The sequence below is a fragment of the Tiliqua scincoides genome, chromosome 4 (assembly GCF_035046505.1).
Source record: "Tiliqua scincoides isolate rTilSci1 chromosome 4, rTilSci1.hap2, whole genome shotgun sequence".
NCBI lineage: Eukaryota > Metazoa > Chordata > Lepidosauria > Squamata > Scincidae > Tiliqua > Tiliqua scincoides.
In genome coordinates, this window is record NC_089824.1 from 127,517,458 (window position 1) to 127,538,986 (window position 21,529).

Sequence of the window (21,529 nt, forward strand, 5' to 3'; positions counted from 1 at the left end):
CAATAAAAACAAAACAGAACTGCTTCTCGTAAATAGGCCAAATTTTTCAGACAATGTGGTATCTAATAACCATAGATTGAGGCTTTTATTTTTAGTGCACTACAGTGAATGGTCGTCAGGGAAATGCAGAGTGTTGCTTCATGTGTATTTTAAATCTAGGGCAACCTTTTATTGCAAGGAGCTGGATTAGATGAATGAGACCCCTTTTGACTTCGATACCTTATGGTAGACCTACAGAATTTGTAACCCACCAAGCTGAATGCAACCCACTAGCCATGGACGGCAGCCATTGGTATGATTGGTATGCTGTATATATACCAGGTTAAACTACGGGCAGGTGCTCCTGCAGCTGGATTCCACTGGCTAGAAACTGCAATGAGATTTGAAACGGGTGCTCCCAGCTGTAACAGTAGGCTTGGTGCCATTACTTTCAACTTTGTGGGTGCTCAGGTGATTTCCTCGGAGTGATGGAACTTGAGCAAACAGTAATCTCACTGTTTCACAGGAGAAAAATCTACAATTTTTAGCCATGGACAGCCATATGGTGTTCTTACTCAGGTATTCAGCAAAGAGCTTCAGGAGTAAAACGAACGCATGTAATGTACGCAGAACTCTCCACTGAAAAAAAGCTCATTCTACTTTAGCTGGGAAAACGCAATGGTAAGTATCACTCGCCTACTCACTAAAGACAGCTGAAAAAAGGCAGAGAATGAAATGCCAGAATTAGAGTGAAACTGACCTATGCATACATTTTCATCGTCCAGCTTTGCGGAGGCATTTCTGAAGTAGCCCAGCCTGCACAACTCACAGTGCTGCCCTCTAGTGTTGTGTTTACAGCTCACACAAATGAATGTATTGAGCAGATCGATGTAACTGCACCGGTTGGAGTGGCCGAAGCATTCACAGTCTTGTAAGGAAGAACAAAAATGTACACAAAGGGTATTCTGTAGCAGAACTATAGCAATTTACATGCTCTTTTTTTGTTTAAAAAATGAAGCATGAATAGATTATGAATGAGCAGCAGCACAAAATGTTAGTTAACGTTACATAGCATACATGGACAACAACAGATGTTTGACTGCTATGAAGGTGGCATCTCTTTTCAGGCACATCAGAACGATGAGGCATCCAAAACAGAGCACTGAGGGTAGCTTAGTCATTAGATTCAATGAAGCTGAAGCATTTGCAGTTGTAAACCTTTCATAGGTTTCGTATCATAGCATCCAGTATGCTTTGTGCAATGCACAATGGCAGTCTCTTTTAAGAACCAATTCAGGTGAGCAAAGAAAATGAACTATTGAGAATTTCTCATGGTATGTGTTGCATATTAAATTCCATGGTGGTGCAACATGTGTGAAAAGTATGGTTACGATCACTTAGGATGCAAAAGGCTCTTATTTCCACCTTTTATGTCCAATGCCTCCCATCATATGTTCACGCTGGCTGTTCTCACAAGTATCCCCATACATGACTCAGGAGGGATGGGATTGGGAACACATCCACTGAATGAGCTAGATAGCTGGACGAGGATGTGAATGTATATGCTGCTGCTTTCTTTAATAATCCCTGCCTTGGAGTATCATGAAGACCATTTCCTATGAGACACTAGGTTCCTGATGCATAAAAGGAAGAACCCAACATGGTGTTAGGTTCTGGTGTAATTGAGGAGAACAGAAGCAATTCAGAACCGTGGCAAGACACTCAAGCAATTTTTCCAGTGGGAAAACATAGCCAGGTCCCTATCCATATCACCAAGACAGATCAAGAGCCAATCTGACTAAAGATGCCCAGTAAATTATGAATTGAAATCCCTAGTCTAAGGTCCAATTTACACTCACCTGGCAGTGATATGAGAGCTGCTGCTTGTGATTCTTTTTCACAACTATGCTGAGACTCTTTGGATAGAGGAATCACTGTGGGTGGAGCCAGCTGCATGATCCCCTTCCTCAATTTCTTGTTGCCTAGTTTGAAGGATGTCATTTAGATGCAAAGGAACCATGCAATTAGCATTGTTTTTGTGACTTCTGTCTCCAGACACTCCCAGAATGGTGTGGGAGGAAGCCCTAGGGGGCCACGCCTCTGCTCTGGTGAGTGTGATTGCCAAAATCTCCTGCTTAGTTTGTTCAATCATAGCCCAAGCTTTGTCCCATTATTTGGTTTAGGGCTCAATCCTGACCCTTGCTTGGGCAGACACAAGTCCCTTGCACCAGCCCGGGAGTGTTGCAAAAGTGCAGTAAAGCACTTTTGCACCACTCTGAAGGGAGAGAAGTCAACACCATGCTGATGCAGGCCCAGGGAGAAGGTGAGTTGCATCAGCCAAGCTCTCCCGATGCAGGGGTTGGGGGGTCATGGAGAGGGCAGGGAGGAGGCAGGAGGGAGGCATTTTGTGGCAGGGAAAGGGCAGGTGGCAAGCAGGAAGGGAGTGGGAGGCGGGGCCAGGATTTGGCAGTTATGCCGAATCTTGACCTGTTCCTGGGTGGCCCAGGGCAGTCCCGGCTGCTTGGCTTTGCACCACCTCATCAGGTGGTGCAGATCTAAGCAGACCCATTGGGACTGCTGCAGCACAACACGGAGTAAGGGAAAAGGTTTGCTCTTGCCTCCGGCTGTGCCATTTTTGGCCCCAAACTTGCACTGAATGCTGGCCTGCCTGTTTCCAGCACAAGTTAGGATTGCACCCCTAGTGTAGCATTCTCACAATTCAATGTGAATTTACATGTTTTACTTCAGATGACATTTAAAAAATAATTGCCAGCCTATGTTGACATGATTTAAATGAAGGTATCCTCTTACCCTACAGCTCAGATCCTCATCTTGTGTACATTAAGGAGGAATGTTGGATTCATGCAGCCATCATTCTCACCCAAGAGCTTGGCTGGATGAAAGGGCTACCACAGTACACCTATCAGAGACTGAGCTTTCTTATCAAGTGTTTGAAACATCTGGCCACTGGTGACAAGTTTATCAAACTATGTGCTCCTTGCTGGATTAGCAGCCACCTCAGTTAAGTGTGTGGATGAGCCTAGTAAGTGCTACATTAACTCAAACAGAGACTATTGCTAGCAGTTACTCTCTTACCCTTTGCCAAGATAGGACATTTGGAAGGGTGAAAAAACAGAACCCACCAGAACATCCCCAATCACACTAGACTGGAGCCACTTGAAAGGAGAAAGTTGTTTTTATCAATTATCTAGGCTGCAATCCTATACATACTTGCCTGGGAATAAGTCTCACTGAACTTGCTAGAACTTACTTCTGAGCAGACATGCAAAAGATTGTGCGAATCGCTTAATTGGACTTTTAGGAGAAAGAGTCATATTTCCCACCCCTCTTCTAGTAGGGTCTTTAGTGCAGTCGGTCCCCATTAGCTATTTAGGACCTTTGGTCAACTGTCCACTGCCTTCTGGACACTGAATTAATACCAATAATAAAGGAAGAGTTTGAAGAGCTTGCAATGACAGGCATCTTTGCCTTTATGAATTCAGAGTATAGGTTAACACATCCGTTTAACATTAAAACACACTGGGCTGCGAAGTATAAAGCACTGTGCCAAGCAACGGCCATGATCCTTGACATAACTAAGCTGCTCAGCAAAATATTATTTCATGGAACTATAATTCAGTGTGTCTCAGGCTGTAATCCTAACCACATTTTCCTGAGAGTAAGCCCCATTGAGCAAAACAGGACTTACTTCAGAGTAGACCTGGTTAGGATTGTGTCCTCAGTCTGTTAAGGACTTTGACTTTTCAAGCACATGACTTAAGAGCAACTTTAGTATGAAAGAAATGCAACCCGCCCATACCAAGTCACTCTCACATCAGAGTGGCAGTCATCACTTGTCCCATCTGAAGAGCAGCTGCCTTAGGAAAGTTGCTCATCTTTCCTACCTAGGATCTTTGGATGAAACAAACAAACAAGCACCACCACCCCAATGCAGAATGGTCTACACTTTGGGGTAGCAGTCACATCGGAAGCCAAGTGCAATCTTAATATGGTGACAACCTTGCCACCAAGGTACCAGCCATGTTCCTTCTCATCTCCTGCTGTGGCAGAAGAAAAGGCAGCTGCAACTCCTTCTCTTTAGCCTGTTTCCTCTGCTCTCCTCCTTTGTTTGTTGTGGCTCAGCAGGTGATTGCAGTTGACAGCACAGCAGGTAAACCAAGGTGTCAAGCAACAGCAGGCAACAGGTGGGAAGAACTGTGGCTGCTGAATTTTCTGCTACAACAGGAGCATGCGTTCAATGCCTGGCTTGTCAAATGGCAACTGGCAGTCCTAGCTCATCTGACTGGTACTTCAGGGCAAGAAACAACCAGCAACCTGATCTTTCAGACCAATTATTCTGATTGCCAGCCCAGACCTTAAATTTCCACAGATTCTGTAGGAAATCCAGAGCGAACATTAGAATTCATCAATAAGGAAAACAACAGGAAAGAACTAGTACTTTGCACAGGGGGTATGTGAAATTTGACACATGGTAATACTGACTTGTGGACACAACGCTAAGGCCCCAGCTAGTTTTTGAATTCTGTATTGCACAAGTGGAGGTGAGAGAACTCATGCACAGGACTTCTTTCACCCTCCCTCTGTCACAAATATGCTTTCCTTTGCTTTTTCTCTCACCCCCTTCCCAGCCCTGTTCACATACAGGCTCTCTTGTGTGCGTACACACAGCGTACTCTGTTCACATACAAATATTAACAAAGCGAAAATTCTACCTATGCATTTCTATTGCTATTTCCATCACACCAACCACTGCACGTTCAAGATACTTATCCACAAAAACTGCTATCCAAAGATTTCCATAATTTCTGAATTGCTGTTTTGTATTCTTGTTGATTATGACAGGGATTTCTGGGTGGCTTCAGCCATAACCAAGTGCTTCCCATGTCATTCAGGTCACAATGTATAGAGGAATATTGTACATTGGGAGCCAAGCTCATTTGACTCCATGGTGCTATAAGAAGAGGATTTCCCTCTGTTTTAAGACCTCTGAAACAAAGCAAAGGTGATCAGGTGCAGTTTTTCTCCTCACTGCCACACTGTGATAGGAGAAGTTGTAGCTCTTAAATGGATGGATACCTTGTCCAGGATGAAATGTAGCACCTTAATTCCTGGGCATCCAGTGCTCATTTTCTCTGTACCTTGTGCTCTACACGTTGAAATAAAGGAACAATTTCCTGTCCATTTAGGCATCTTTTACACTAAATCCACATTAAAGCCTGTTGGCCAAACTCTAAAGCCATATTGCAAATTATTTTTGTTGCTTGGCCAACTAACAACAATATGTTTCATGATGTCACATCGGGAGGTGATTAAAAGGAGGTTTGTCGGGGAGGGGAAATAAGAGGTACAAAATTTGATCATTGGAATGTGAGCTTCTTAAATAGGTTAACAGGAGCATTAAAAGCAACAAGTGCCACATGGACGCATAATACTGTGAATGTTTGAACAGCTAGGAAGAAAAGTTACAGGCATAAGACACAACAATGCAACTGTATCAGATATACAACACATTCTCAGCACAGTCCAGGCAGTGTTACTTACAGAATCAAGTTCTACTGATTTCACTGGGTGAGATTTAGAGCCCAATCCTGAGCTCTTTAGCAGTGGTGGTACAAGTGTACTGTTAGCACTGAGTGTTGCAAACATGCCATAAGACACACCTGCAGCACCTGGAGAGAACGGGGCGCTGGGCCAGCACCAGTCGGCACTGACCCTCAGCACCACTCAAAGCGCTGGCTAGTGCTCCAGCAGCACCAGCCAGTGGTGGTATTAGGGCAGGAAGGAGGTGAGGAGTGGGTGGAATGAGGCGGAGGAGGGGGGAGTAACCAGAGTGGGAAGGGAATGGGACCAGCAGAGCTCTGGTCCGCTGGATCCTGTATTCTGTATTGGGCTTGAAGGTCCAACATGGAGTCTCTCAACTCTGTACCGGCAAAACAGCTGGTGCAGACTTGAGAAGCTCCATTGAGAGCTTAAGTCTTTCCTTGGGGAAGGAAACAAAAGTCCCCTTCCCCTGAGGAGACCTCCAGTGGCGGCTGTCGGGCTGCAGGATGCAGTGGTAGCCACTTTGGTACCGCTGCACTTGGCAGCGGTGCTGCCTTTAGGACTGGGCTGCCCAGCACATGCTTAGTCTCCCACTGAAGTCAGTGGAACCTGGCTTCGGCTGGATTGTGCCTTTTGGATTTATCTGAGGTGACTTGAAATGATTGAACTGTGTAGGCTGAAGAAAAAAGTACAGGTCCAACCTTGTTATACATGGTTTTTTTATGCACGGGTTTTGACTCAACATGAATGGCCACTTCAAAAGAGAAGGAATGTGCTGATCCCTGGAGAAGGGGAAAAATGCATCCCTTTTAAATCACAGTTTAAAAACTGTTTTTCTTACTGTTGTAGAGAGACAGTCATGCAAGTGATTACAGGTATAACCTAATTATCCAGATTTTTCTATCTCAAGGGATGAGAGGTACCCTTTAAATTCAATAAAAACAGTACGTTCACCAATAGCCTCATTAATGCAAGAGAGGGCAGCCAGCTGACAATCCATCAATCATTCTTTCTCCAGGCACAAGGCAAACCCCTCCCTTCCATGGCAGTGATTATCACCTCCATTCTTTCCCCCTCACTGCCACTCCTGGTGAAGGGAGGGATTGTGCCTCTTAGTGAAGCCTAAGCACCTGGAGAGAGACTGATTGCCTCTGTGTGCATTTCAAAAGGTCAGCAAGTTTGTTTTTAAATCATGGAACAAAGGGACTTTGTTCTTTAAATTGATTTGCTTTAGTGTGCTTTTTGCCATCCACATGAGTTCTGGGAACAGAACCCTTGCGAATAATGAGACTCAACCTGTCCTTAAAATATCTTATTTTTTTTTGAACTGGTTACAATAATACAGACACATTCCATTGCTATACAAAACATGTATTGCAGAAGAAAAACAAAATAGATTCACTAAGAACAAATAAAAATGTACACTTAAAAGTGGGAAAAACTGGAAAGCAAACAAACTGCCCAATCCTATCCTCTATCCCCCCACACTGGTGCAAGTACACAAAAAGCAGGTGCACTGTATCCCGCAGAAGGGTGGTGGTGGATTGGGAGACTTCAGGGGAGAAAGGGGATTTAAATCCCCCTACCCCTGCATAAGCCTTCAGCTCTGCAATGGGTCTCCTTGGACCTGTGCTAGCAATTTTGTTGGTGTAAGTCCAAACAGAGAAGGAGTGGGGGACACTGGTGAAGGAAAAGGGGATAGGATTCAGCATGCTCTATCCCCACCCCATATTCTGCCCTTTCTCTCCTGCTTCTCCTACTGGCTTTCCTTCTTTGGCAGATGGTAGGAGAGCTGGTGATAGGTGTGGGAAGGCTCCAGCCTTCCTGACAGTGTGCTACTCAGTGCACTGCCGGAAAGTGCTTTATGGTGCTTTTGCAGCAGTCACTGCCAGTGGAATGCTAATTCCACTGACTTCAAGGCACAATAGGCTTGGGTTGAAAGCAATTTAATATCACAGGCACACAGAGGTGTCTATGGGTCAATCAGGCTTTGTTCAGTTATTGGAAGCCAACACTGCCTTCTGCACTATGGCAGGAGAAACAGCTAAGTATCCTACTTTACCACGGCTTAGCCTCGTAAAATAGCATTGCTGCCAACCACTTGGAACTACAAATTTGGGACTAGTAACTTCTGATAGTAACTTAAGATCCACTGCCGGGTACAATGTTCCTCTGGTAATGTCAGAAACTCTAAGTCATAAGCCCACAATGTGGCTTCTTTCCTACTCAAGTACTGCCAGTCTTCTGAAGGCTGAAGGAGTGGTGCAGAAGAGACAGATTTGTAGATTTCGCCCATGTGGCTCTGCGCTTCTGCCATTACTGCAGCCATATGGAAATGACACATAGGACTCCAGGTCATGTCACAGCTACCTCTAAAGACTGCTAGTGTGGCTCTGTTGCCCCAAGTCTGATTCAAAATGGTGTCGGCAAAATTTACCAACTTTTTTTTTCTTTTCGCTTGAGAGTGATAGGATGCTTCCTTGAACTGACAGAAATAGATACAAGAAAAAATGCTGGAGAGGCATATGCTTCTGTGGTGCAATAGCTATGGTGGCTATATAGCATTGCGCTGGAAATGGAGCATATGGACCAGCCATCCCTTGAACCCCAATAACTTTTAGTGGGATCAGACTGTGTTTTGGGACTTATTCTTAGAAAGGTCAACAGCATTACAGTGTGGTCAAATCTTGCTAACTACTCAATTTGTTTTGCTGGATTTTACAGATTTTACTCAGAACTTTTCTACATCTTTGGCTCATTAGTCTTTTGCATGACTAGTATAGAAATTGGCACAATAAACTCCTGGCAATGTTGCTGCTCCTTTTTTCATTTGTACTCAGTTGTGCTCAGTAATACGGTGCCCATGCAGGATTGGACTTGGAAATGTTTGCTGGGAGGTCCCACTGCCCTTAAAAACAAAACAAAAGCTTCTGTGCCATATTTTAAGATTATTCTGGAAGGAGAAAAATTGTTTTTGAAGTACTGTCCCCCATCTCATCAAATCTCTCTTTCCTTCACAGTATGACATGAATTGGAAAATAAATTTGATTTTCAATATCAGCTTTCCACATTGGACATAACCTTCTGCAGTTTCACTATCTGCATGCCCCCTCCCCCCACCGGGGTGCAAAACTAAGTTCCAATTTTTATTAATCAATCTGTATTCCTTGGCAACTCTTATTCCATGACTAATGACATAATGATGATAGCATGGCTTAGAGGGGGGGGCATATTTTATTCATATGCTTTAATAGATAAAATGCTAAGGGGAAAAATAGCAAAAACACTTCCAGTCTATGAATGACAGATGCTCAGCTGGGAGAGGCTGTCTGGGAACTGTCAAGGCAATTGTGCCATGCTTTCAAAATGTCAGTCTCATTCCATTATTTTGGTAATATATTGAAATAATATCTGTTCACGTGGAATCCAAAGGATTCACACAATCCATGGGGAAATTCAGGAACAGAGTTGCCACAAATTTTGATTAAGCAAAATCCAAGGTAAATTTGGAGGTTCCTGCTCATGCAGAACACCTAAGGAATTTCAAGAAAGAGTTTAAATAGTAGTAGAATTTCATGGGAGGAGGGTTGAATATGTCTTTTTAAGGTCTTTTGAAATGAATGAGCGGCACGGTTATTTGAACAGGAGACTGTTTACAAATAGGTTGTTGGCAAGATGTAACTGGAAACAAACATTAGGCACAGTACCAAATATGATGCTTCAGAAAGGGGGTATTTGCTCCTCAAAAGCTTATCTAGAATCAAACCCCCATGATGCACCTTGTCTTAGATGACCGACAGCCCAATCCTGAGCTGCCCAGGGCACCCAGGCTCAGCGGCACCAAGGAGGGCTGCCACCGAATCCTGTGCCTCTCACGCTACTGCGGGAGGCACCTCGGGAGAAGGGGACGTTTGTCCCCTTCCCCCGGGTAAGGTAAGCAGCCCTGCAACGGGGCTACTCACATTGGTAAAGGCGCTCATGTAGGGCGCGCAGCTCTGTGGATCCTCCTCCCACCCTCCCCCCGGCACGCCTCCCACCTGCCCCCTGCTGGCCTCCCCCCTCCCTGGAATGCCTCCTCCAACCCCGCCACTGCCTACTGTTCCGTGGCTCAGTGGTCCGGGAGACCGCCGAGCCGTGGGAGCTGGGCGACTGCCCAGCGCACGGGCAGGAGCCTGGCGGTGAGCCCCGCGTACGTGCCTTACTACACGTTTGCAATTGTGATCGGCGGCACAGAGGCGTGCCGCCAAGCTCAGGATTGGGCTCTGAGTTGCAGTTCTCCATTTACTGGCTCAAACTAGTAGGAAAAATCAGGGCCTCTGAGAGAAATTTTATCAGGAGGCACAAAGTTTCTTTTGGGCCCCTTCCCAATGGGGGAGGGGATGAAACAGAGTGGTGGGAGGGTGGTGATGAGAGCAGGCAGAACAGGGGCTGGGTAAAGGTGAAACAAGTTGGGGGTAGAGGATAGCAACAGCTGGAACAGTCTTTGGAGCCCAAGTCCACCAGACTTCCCAATGAGGAGCCCAGGTCTACTTGCCTGTGCAGCATCAGCAGCTTAATACAGTAATATGGAAAACCAAGCACACTCCTAAGTCTCTCTGAAATATTTTAGATATATAAAATTATTGGAGAAATCATCACCATCATATTTAGGTTCACACTAGAATGGAAAGTATCCTATATGTACCAAAATTTATTTCTGCAGCAGCTATAGTCCCACAGTGGTGTCCCTCAGGTTAACATAAGAACAGCCCCACTGGATCAGGCCATAGGCCCATCTAGTTCAGCTTCCTGTATCTCACAGCGGCCCACCAAATGCCCCAGGGAGCACATCAGACAACAAGAGACCTGCATCCTGCTGCCCTCCCTTGCATCTGACATAGCCCATTTCTAAAATCAGGAGACTGCACATACGCATCATGGCTTGTAATCCGTTACGGATTTTTCCTCCGGAAACTTGTCCAATCCCCTTTTAAAGACGTCCAGGCAAGATGCCATCACCACATCCTGTGGTAAGGAGTTCCACAGACCATCCACACGCTGAGTAAATAAATATTTTCTTTTGTCTGTCCTAACCTGCCCAACACTCAATTTTAGTGGATGTCCCCTGGTTCTGGTGTTATGTGAGAGTGTAAAGAGCATCTCTCTATCCACTTTATCCTTCCTGTACATAATTTTGTATGTCTCAATCATGTCCCCCCTCAGGTGTCACTTTTCTAGGCTGAAGAGGCCCAAATGCCGTAGCCTTTCCTCATAAGGAAGGTGCCCCAGCCCAGTAATCATCTTAGTCGCTCTCTTTTGCACCTTTTCCATTTCTACTATGTCCTTTTTGAGATGCGGTGACCAGAACTGGACACAATACTCCAGGTGTGGCCTTACCATCGATTTGTACAATGGCATTACAATATTAGCTATTTTGTTCTCAATACCTTTTCTAATGATTCCAAGCATAGAATTGACCTTCTTCACTGCCGCCGCACATTGGGTCGACACTTTCATCGACCTGTCCACCACCACCCCAAGATCTCTCTCCTGATCTGTCACAGACAGCTCAGAACCCATTAGCCTAGATGTGAAGTTTTGATTTTTTGCCCCAATGTGCATGACTTTACACTTACTGACATTGAAACGCATCTGCCATTTTGTTGCCCATTCTGCCAGTCTGGAGAGATCCTTCTGGAGCTCCTCACAATCACTTCTGGTCTTCACCACTTGGAGAAGTTTGGTGTCATCTGCAAACTTAGCCACCTCACTGCTCAACCCTGTCTCCAGGTCATTTATGAAGAGGTTGAAGAGTGCCGGTCCCAGAACAGATCCTTGGGGTATACTGCTTTTCATCTCTCTCCATTGTAAAAATTGCCCGTTGACACCCACTATCTGTTCTTCAGTTCTCACTATCTTCAACCAGTTCTCAATCCAGGAGAAGACCTGCCCTCTAATTCCCTGACTGTGGAGTTTTTTCAGTAGCCTTTGGTGAGGGATTGTATCACTCACTACAAGGAGGTGAGGGACCTCCTTGTAGAACCAAGGAGGTTCTACACACTCCTTCATGGTAAGTGGATTCACAAGCAGAAAGCTACTGTAGTAGGCTGGTTTTCTCCCACACATGACACTGTGTTTATGCATTCCTTGGCTCGATACATATGGCTTGCAGCAGTAGCCATTGCCATGTGCCCACAGTAGCGCCCCCAGTACCCCACATGGGCAGCAAGTCCAGTTGAGATCAGAAAATGTAAGATACCAGGAAATTTCTGGACTCCTGCCATTGGCTCCTGGGTCCACTTTTTTTAACCCTGGACCAGAGTGCAAACTACCCTTGCACCCCCTTTTCATGGACCCTGGGAAAGATGATAATTTAGCAAACCAAACCTCTGTATTTGATTTCATCAAAAATATGCCTGCTGCTTTTTGATTTGAAAACAGATACAATCAAGGAATTGCATTTATTTGCTCTCTTTTATCACACACATCTCAAATGATACTTGGTCCTTCCAGTTGGGCTCAATATGCATTCCTAATTAACTGATAATATTAAGAACACACCACAGATTATTCCAGATTCATACAGTGCATTATCGTATAAAACACAAAACAAATGCTAGGAAATCACTGTATGAATGCAAGAATTCCTACCTCTCTTGTGGTTTGCAACTTGAACAGGAGAAACAGTAGACAAAGCTAATTTTGGATCAACTGGATAGGTTTAAAAAAAAATGAACAGAAATTAGAAAAAATTCACATAGATAATAATAATAATAATAATTAATAATGTAAAAAATAAATTTGCTTTTTTTTTAGTCCTCTGATATCAAGAATGACCATCTCAGCGCACAATCCAACAAGTGCTTCTCAGGAACAACCCCTTTTTATTTTCAGCTTATCTTTTATGGGTGTAGTGCTAGGCAAACCAAACTGCATCCTTGGAATATAACTGACTGTTCTCACAGGACAATGCTAAGGGTGATACTCAGGAACACTCTTTGAGTGTAGTAGGGAAGTAGTAGTGGGAAAGTCTCAACAACATAGTTCCTTCCAGTGCTGCTTACTAAGATTGGAAGTCCAAGGTCACATGGAAATGTCCATGCCACTGCTCCTTTGCAAGACAAAGGTGTTCCAAGTTCCTAGGAGGGAAATCCAAACATGGGAAGGGGTTCCTCCCATAATCTTTGACTTCTGACATACCACTGCAGTGGCTCCCACACCATTAAAAGTAACATGGGAAGAGGCTTTCAAAGTACACAAAAAGACATCAAAAACCTGAACATTTAATATCTCAGGTTGGGGCTACCTATACGTGCGTATGTATGTAAAATAACAAGGGGATATTTGCACATTAGACTATTACTGTTTGGTTTTGAAATATGAAAGAGAATCTACTTGTGTCATAATGGTGATAAGAATAATTCCTAAAATAAGGTCAATAAGAACTTGGCCCTATGAATAATATACTTTGGTTTTGATTTTCCCAGGTGTTGTTTTACAAAACTTCTGCTGTACTTTACCTGAACCACAGAGGCTGAACTGTATATAAAAACAGGTACATATGCTGAATTGACCTAACCACCAAGCTTGCAAAACTCTACTGAGAGCTAAGAACCCTCAATTTTACAACTGCAGATCTGCTCGTGCACCATGTGCAAATCATCCAAAATGGGATTAGTACTAAACGTTTTAATGGCAACAATCTGCCAGTAGCCAGATGGGAATGGGGTGGAAGAGGACAATCTCAGTCCAGACTTCCTTCTCTCCACACAGATGAAGTGTGGAGGAAAGGAGTTCAGCATTTTATGGGGTCTTAATTCCCTAAATTGGATATACATAATCTTAGGTGTTTCTTCTTGCTTGATACTTGGACTTTCCCAATTGATCAGAGGCAAGGCAAGTGGAATTATACTGCTTTTTAACAAACTGCTAATGGATTGCAATGACCATTCAAAACAGTACCCAGCCCATTTCCTGTCTGAACAGGGTCATCTAGTTATTTTACATTGTAACTGGGGCAGCTTGATTCTGGGTTGTCCAGACACCTGATCTCTTGATTTCAGAACAATGCTTAATTCCATATTGCTCAAGATTTGCTGCAGAGTGATAGTACAATTTAGCTTCTTTGCAGTTCAAGTGGTTAAACAAAATACATTAGAAATGCTGCATCAATCTCAATTCACGTAATAATGAGAATTCAATTTATTCATAATATGCATGCTCTAGAATTCAGTGCCAGTCATTACAAAGAGCTCTAGAGCAGAGATCTGTTTTTTTTTTTAAAATACCGCTTCAGAGGGCAGACAGAGAAACTTGCAAAATCTAACAGGGATTCTGTGATGAAGGCAATTGTATCTAGGGCAGTCTCAATACTCAACACTCACTACGATCAAGGGCTAAGACTACAGTCTTTCCAATCTAGCTCTCCAACAAATTGCTAATACATTTTGTTTAGCTTAGAAGCTATTTCCTGGAACCTCTTTTGCTCATTTCCCCCTCCATCTGTATTCATTAGAGTTTAAAAGGAACATCCTGTGTATAATGATGGCAAGCTGTATTTATTTTAAGGGAGGGAAAACAGGATAATTTCTTGTGAAATAATGAACAGGCCTATAGCTGATGTGAACGAATTTGCTGCGTAAAGGCTCTATAGGAATGCATTTTTGCTATATATTTTCTTACTCATCTTTTCTTTTTTTTAATACCCACTCCATTCTTTTCTTGAATAATCATCATGCCACAGTCTGTCAGAAAATTTTTTGTGTGAATGTCATTGAAATTCAGATGTGGAAGTAGTCCACTAGGGATTTCAAGAGGAGAGAGACTGCTGTCAATGTTAGTGGAAATGTAACACTTTAAGCATGAAAAAAGTAGGAAACAACCTACAGTGTGACCTGACCTCCTAGAAAGAAAAAAAAAAGAGGGAGGGGAAGTAGAGAATAGCCCAGCTTTCTGGAAACGCTGCAACGTTCAAATAAATTCCCTGGGTGTATGGTTTTGCTACCCCCACCATAAGTCTTTCTGTCTCCGTGCAGCCTCAGCTCTGAATACTAACTGAAATAACATTCATTTCAATTAAGAAAACAAAGCAGAAGAGAGAGACATTAAGAAATGATTTGATGGAGACAAAGGAAACCCCTGGCACTGAGAAAGTCTCAAAACTTATTTATGATGAATACCACGATGCCTATACAATTCCAGTCTTCTCCGGGGACTCATATTCAATTTAAGCTATAAAAGTGCTCATAACTTTGGAGAGGAAGATCTGAACATGTTATAGAAAGCCTTTTCATGTAAAATTCATTTTTATAATAATAATTCTCAGTAGGTTGTTTGGACAATATACCTTTTTCTTAGCCCAAAGACATGAGGAAAAAAATGTTTTGTCCTTTTTTTTTTTTGCCATCATTGAATATTCTATGAAAGCAGTTAAATATTTTAGACTAGTAGGAATTTTACAGAATCCTACCTTGATTTGGGTTAGAAACCCCAAGGGAAGATATATTCGGCCATATCCTATCAAACTTTGGAGAAGCTGCATATATCGGGGAAAAATCAGGATTTGTTATTTACATCTGTGATAGATTTGGTTGTTTCTAAACAGACGTGTATGGAGAAAGACATAAAAGCACAAACATCCATTACTGGACTTTGTCTATGACACACTTGGACAATACATCACTGCCACATTGAACAAGAACAAGCAATTGATGATTCCCAAAACACTGAATGGACACTTACAAATTTTGTATGTATCAATATAATTGACAGTAATAATTCAGTGTTAAAGTATGTATAGCAGGAAGGGGATGTTGATAATTGGAATCTCTCTAATTCAATGGCTTCTACCGAGTGGAGATGAACTGTCCAGCACTTGGGCAGAGATGACTTTTAGGGAGTGGGGAGGCAGTCTTCCCCAGCCTGGCGTTTCAGACTATGTGTGATTATTCCTCAGGAGCCACCTATACTTCTGGCCAACACAGCTGTTGTACACACCATGATATGTCAGCAATTAAATGGGTGAATGTAGCCAGCATACATGTCAAAAGAAAGATGAGGTTGAGTAATATTGGTAATGTTGCTAATCGTTATGAGATTGATATAAAAAAAATTACAAATTGTTCTCAAAGTACACAGTGCTTTGAAATTTAATCTTGAACATATTCAAAAGCAGGTATTTGAATCTCAATATGAATTCTCATTGCAAGTCTCTTTGCCCCTCCCCTCACCAATGTGAAGTGGCAATCCTGCTGGCCACCTATACCTTTACTGTGGTGAAGACATCATATTTACAACAGTATCTAAACTTTAATACAAAGTAGGAACACTCAAGTAGAGGTGTTTGTTTCTAGTATGTAAGACAGGATTACAGCACGGAGCTCCACTGGACCCTGCCTCCCATGGAGCTCTGCCTCCCTGCTCCCTCCCCCAGCACGCCTCCCCCCTGCCCTCTCTCCACTCACCTCCCCCATCATGCCTCCTCCCCTCTCCCCCAGCCCCTGCATCCTTTCCATGGCTCAGTGGTCCGTGAGACTGCTGAGCTGCGGAGGTTGGGCACCCGGCTGATGCTAGCCTGGCGCTAGCCCAATGCTGGCCAGTGCTGGGCTAACACAGGCGGTGCACCCCAGCAAAAAGCCAGAGCACTGAGCTCAGGATTGGGCTCTTGACCAGCTTCCTGTACACTGAAATCCTGTGTTTACTTATGTTGGAAATCACTGGTTCCTGCTTTCAAGTAGAAATGGTTACATAATATGTTATCCATCAAATTTAGTTCTCCTATTCAGAATAAGTTCTTATTCAAAAATCTTATTTGTTTCTTTTCCCAGAAAAGTTATTTTGCATATTATCAACCATATTGCTATGAAAAATGCTGGCTTTCTTGGAAGAAAACAGTGTTATCCCTAGAGTTGCAAACATTTAAGTAGTTTAACTGGAAAATGAATCTACTAAAGCTTTGGCTGTGATTGAGGGACATGTGCAAAGTTTAACAAAATTTAAAGGCAGGTCAATGGTAGACTTTATCTCTTTTGAGACTATTTTCCTCCTGGTTCAGTACTAATTTGGAACTGGAAATTGGAAAAAGGAACTATTCAAGAAAATCCTTTTCCCTCATCCAAATAGGAGCTTTTGTAAGTTATCTTACACTTTTGCCACTAACCCAGTACTGTACTGAGTTTTTGGTAGTGTTAAATTGTATTTAAATTTAATCGATTAATTGGTGAAGAGGCAGAAGTTTAAAAATTCTTTAGTGAGTTAGCTGCTCATTGAAATCCTATGCAGGTATATTTGGAAATAAGTCCCCCTTCATTCAGTAAGGCTTACTCACTTGTGTCAGTTCAGATTGACACAATGTGTTCAGATTGTAGCTCTAGTTGTCTAATATTTTCTTTCCCTACTTTGCCTCAAACAATCCATTTCACTGAAAAAGAAAGTTCCTTTTCCTCTCTCCAGACCCCGGCCTGGGGGCCAGATGCAGCCCATGGCAGGTGTCTATCCAGTTTGCAGCCAGCCTCATGTCCCCTGAAAGCCTCTGGCCCACTTGGCCGAACATGACTGAAACTATGCTCTGGTTGTGTCTGAAGGGTGTTCTAAGGGCCAGAGAGGTTGACTGAATTAGCCCATTCATTCATTTATACACTCATCTAACTAAGCTCTCTCTTTAATTTATTTATATAAATTTTATATTTAAATTTTCCCCCCGGCCCTTAACAGCATGCCAGATATTTAATGCGGTCCTCTGGCCCAAAAGTTTGGAGACCCCTGTTCTAAATGCATGAGGGAGGAGCATGCTGGCACCTAATCACATGGGGGGGAGGGCAATTTGTCCAAACCATTCTTCAATGCATACACTGAATATAGCTTTAAAGCAATATTTTATTTGCATGTCAACAGGTGGTTTGGATGAATCCATGCAATTAAGAAATTATGCAATTAGAAAACCACACAATGGGAGAAGCAAGTTCCTCCACACCCCTCTCCCCTTCATTTAAAAGTGCTGGTCAGAAGCTTGTCTGAACCTTCCCTCTTAATAGTGCAAAGCCTACAGGACCATGGAATAAAGCTCTATTATTGCCACTATACAGGCTGGCTTCTTTTTAAGCCTCATTCTACCACTGCACAAATTATTATATTTTTCTGTTAAAAATATGTCTTTTCATTCTAGACAGTAAGCTTTTTGTACTTCTGCCAGTTCTTGGCTGTCTACCCTATGAATATCACCCAATCTTTGCACATTTGTCATGTTATTCAATGCCTGAGCTGTAGGATAAGAACTTTTTGAGTCACTCAGACATTCTTTTGGGGCTGCCTATGATGTCTTTAGGTGACTGGAAAAGATGACTCACACGCTACAGGCTTCAATCAGGATCCTTTAATAGCCAGGGCATATAATGGCCACTCATTCATTTACTGCAATTTGTTAAGAACTCTCTCTTCCTGAGCCGAAGGAAAATAACATAATAGTTCTGAGATCACCACAGGGATAGAGGTAAGTCCACAGAGAAAGGTACAGTATTGTAAAAAGCAGACTGTGATCTCAGAAGGTCTGTTGTAAAAAAGCATCATTAAAAAATGCAGAAATTGTAGTTAAGGATAGAGCTTTCTCTTTATTAAATTTGCACCCCATCTTTCCTTCAGGGCGCTCAAGGACACTTTCCAAAACGGTTGCTATGTAGGTAGTGATAAAGTCCAGGCCTGCTAGCAAAGCTCCCCCTCCCCTTTATATGGCTTCAGTTTTTTTTGGGGGGGGGAACATGTTTAAATTTTTGTGATGTTTATCCAATGGGACACAAGACATATTTATAGTGAATTAGATCAATACAATTTAGATCAAGGCTGTGAGGGCACCGGGTTAAAGTCCTCCTCTTCCCATGTCATGGTCCCCATTTGGATCAGCCCCCCCAACTGCTATATGTAATGTTAAAATCAAGCGCTTGGGTCCCACTCTTGTGATGCATCTTGTGAAACATAGATATTGATGTTGTATAGCAAGAGAACAATGAACTGCGGGTTTAAATTTTTTCTACTTTATCTTCCTCGAATACGCAGAAGTTTCACCATGCACAAACTTCATGATTGGATGATCCATGCGATGCCTGCAAGGCACCTATGGAAAGAAATTATCAATGTGCTTTTCACAGATAACTATGGCAAAATTATGTGCTCATCTGCTGCAAGATACGGATTATTACTAGGGTGACCACACGCCGATAAGAACATGGCTCATGCATCTTGTCACTGAGGTATGGGGTAGGGGCAGCTGCAGCAGATGTAACTCTTCTCACCTGCCTGACAAGATGCAGCTGCTGAAATTTCCTCTTCTCCACCACACTTAAAGATACAGGAACCCTGTCCTTCTTTGCATCTGGTCACACTAATTGCTGCTTCCCTGAGGCCTCTTCTGGGGTAAGAAAATGAAATCTTGGGGTTGCTAGGCAACTGTTGGTATTCCCTTGCAGCAGCTCCAGGTCTGGGAACCGCAGTGGCATTGAAAAGAGCAGTAGGGAACTTATTAAACTCTTGGAGTAAATTGTCTTCGTCCTTTGTGACAATAAATGATGTGGACCCCATTACTGTGAGCGGGTCCACCTTAGGCTTCCGCTCCCAACATCTATATGGCAGTCTTTCTTTTCACCTAGCAGGGGATACTGAAGCAGATCCAGAGGGATCCTATTTATAGGAACAGGTTTCGCATCAATTTCCACCATGACATAATTGCCTACGGTTGACCGTTCTGGCAAGAATGGTTAAGTGAAGCTAGACCTAAGCTTTTTGGTATGAAACTTTCCTATTAGACACCAGAGGTCTTTGTTTCATCAAAGGAGAAATTCAGCATTTCTTTAGTCTTCGTTTTGTTCAGAACCACCACAATTTACAACACATAGGGGAAAAAACCTGTAATTTAAAGACGTTAGCATGAAGTTTTGGTACTGCACAAATAGGGATCAGCAAAAGCCGGGAATAGACAGCATATTCTCATATGGTAGAAATTGTCTACAAAACCCGTGTAAAGAACCTTCTCAAATCTTGATATATTTCACTTAACGATGTGAAAAAAATAAATCATTGTTGGTCTCACAAATATCCAGAGGCAGTGGCAGGTTGTGGGGGGGGGGGATAAACCTGAGGCGATGTCCCATGCTTGGGCCCCCATGGTGTGTTGAGCTGTGGCCCATGATGACTGGGCGGCAGGGAGGTAACAGTCTAGAGAATTCTTTGTAAGGCCATTGTCACCTCTCACTCTAGGGGGAGAGGTCCTGGCTTAGTGGTAGAGCACCTGCTTTGCATGCAGAAGGTTCTAGCTTTCAATCCCTGGCATCTCCTGGGAGGGCTGAGGAATAAGGCCTGTTGAAAATCCTGGAGAGTTGTCATAAGTTGGTACAGACAATGCTGACCAATTGTCTAAGACCGCATGACAGCCTTTTATGCAGTGATCGTTAAGAGGAGAAAAACAAACATTTTTGTATCATTGCTGTATGACGTGACATCAGAATAACCAGCGTGTAGAAAGCACTACCCATGCAAAGTAGTGTAGCTGGGGGGGGCAAAACAGTAAGTACTGCAGGTGCCGCAGTACCACAACATGCCGTGTCAGTGGCCTCTCCCACTTGTTTTCTGAGCCATTCCAGGCAAGAACAGCAAGGCAGAGGAGGCACCATTTGGTTCGATGAGCACCTGTACATTGCCATCATTGCCCAGAATGGCTCAAATGGTAAGTGTGAAGGGCCGCTTATACAACCAGTTGTGGCATCTGCAGCGCTTACTGTTCCCCCAGCTACATTACTGACCCTTGCAGTTTCACCCCATTTTGGTCAACCAATATGCTATTTAACAAAAAAGGGGGGAGTACACTTAAAGGGGGGGAGTAGGTCATGTCTGGTAGAAATAATCGGGCATATGGATTGATCAGCTGCCATCTCCAACTCAACTTGGAGAGTTAGGACAGACAAAAGAAAATACTCCTTTACTCAGCGTGTGGTTGGTCTGTGGAACTCCTTGCCACAGGATGTGGTGATGCCATCTGGCCTAGATGCCTTTAAAAGGGGATTGGACAAGTTTTTGGAGGAAAAATCCATTACGGGTTACAAGCCATGATGTGTATGTTCAACCTCCTGATTTTAGAAATGGGCTATGTCAGATGCAAGGGAGGGCACCAGGATGCAGGTCTCTTGTTATCTGGTCTACTCCCTGGGGCATTTGGTGGGCAGCTGTGAGATACAGGAAGCTGGACTAGATGGGCCTATGGCCTGATCCAGTGGGGCTCTTCTTATGTTCTTATGTTCTAACTCATCTCCAACTCACTTGCCACCCTAAGGGCCTAATCCTAACTTGCGCTGGAACAGGCATGCCCAGAGGCTTGTGCTGTATCCAGCGCAGGATTGTGGCCAGAAGCGGCTTAGACAGAGGCAAGGGGAAACTTTTCTCCTTACCCCTGGGTAAGGGCTGCTGACCCCAATGGGTCTCCTTGGACTTGCACCACCTCCTGAGGTGGCACAAGTCCGTGGAGAGCAGAACAGCTTGAAGCCACTCCGTTCTCCGTGGGGACAGGGGTTGGGATCCGGCATAACTGCTGGATCCTAGCCCCGCCTCTGGCTCCCCGCGCGCCCGCCCCTGGGGCTACCCATCGCCCTCTCCCAGCCCAGGAATGCCTCCCTCCCTCCCCCTTCCTGCCTCCCCCACACCCACCTGTCACCCTTGTGTTGGCTCATTTGAGCCAACGCAAGGAGCCGGAAGGAAGCCAGGGTGGGGGCCTCCGTTGGCCTCCGCAGGCTGGTGCTTCTGGGAGCACTGGCCTGGCTTCCTCCCAAGGAGTTGCAAATGTGCTTTAGGGCACGTTTATGACCATCCCAGGCCAGCCCAAGGGACTTAGGCCAGCCGAAAACAAGCTTGCACCTTAAGTCACCAAACGTTATTGACCATAAACATACTTCTGTACAGGGCTATCATGCACAGGCTATTCATGCACAGGGCTATCTCTATTTTTATCTGTGCAATATTGGAAACTTGTGTG

At 43.8% G+C, this 21,529-nt stretch overlaps 1 protein-coding gene across 1 annotated transcript in view; it reads right to left on the bottom strand.

The window, feature by feature from the left end:
* NTNG1 (netrin G1) overlaps positions 1-21,529 on the bottom strand; it is a 280,181-nt gene that overhangs the window by 41,539 nt on the left and 217,113 nt on the right. The window contains exon 5 of the mRNA XM_066625538.1: positions 740-907. Coding sequence (XP_066481635.1) covers positions 740-907 — 168 coding nt within the window. The remainder of the gene's footprint in view (positions 1-739; positions 908-21,529) is intronic.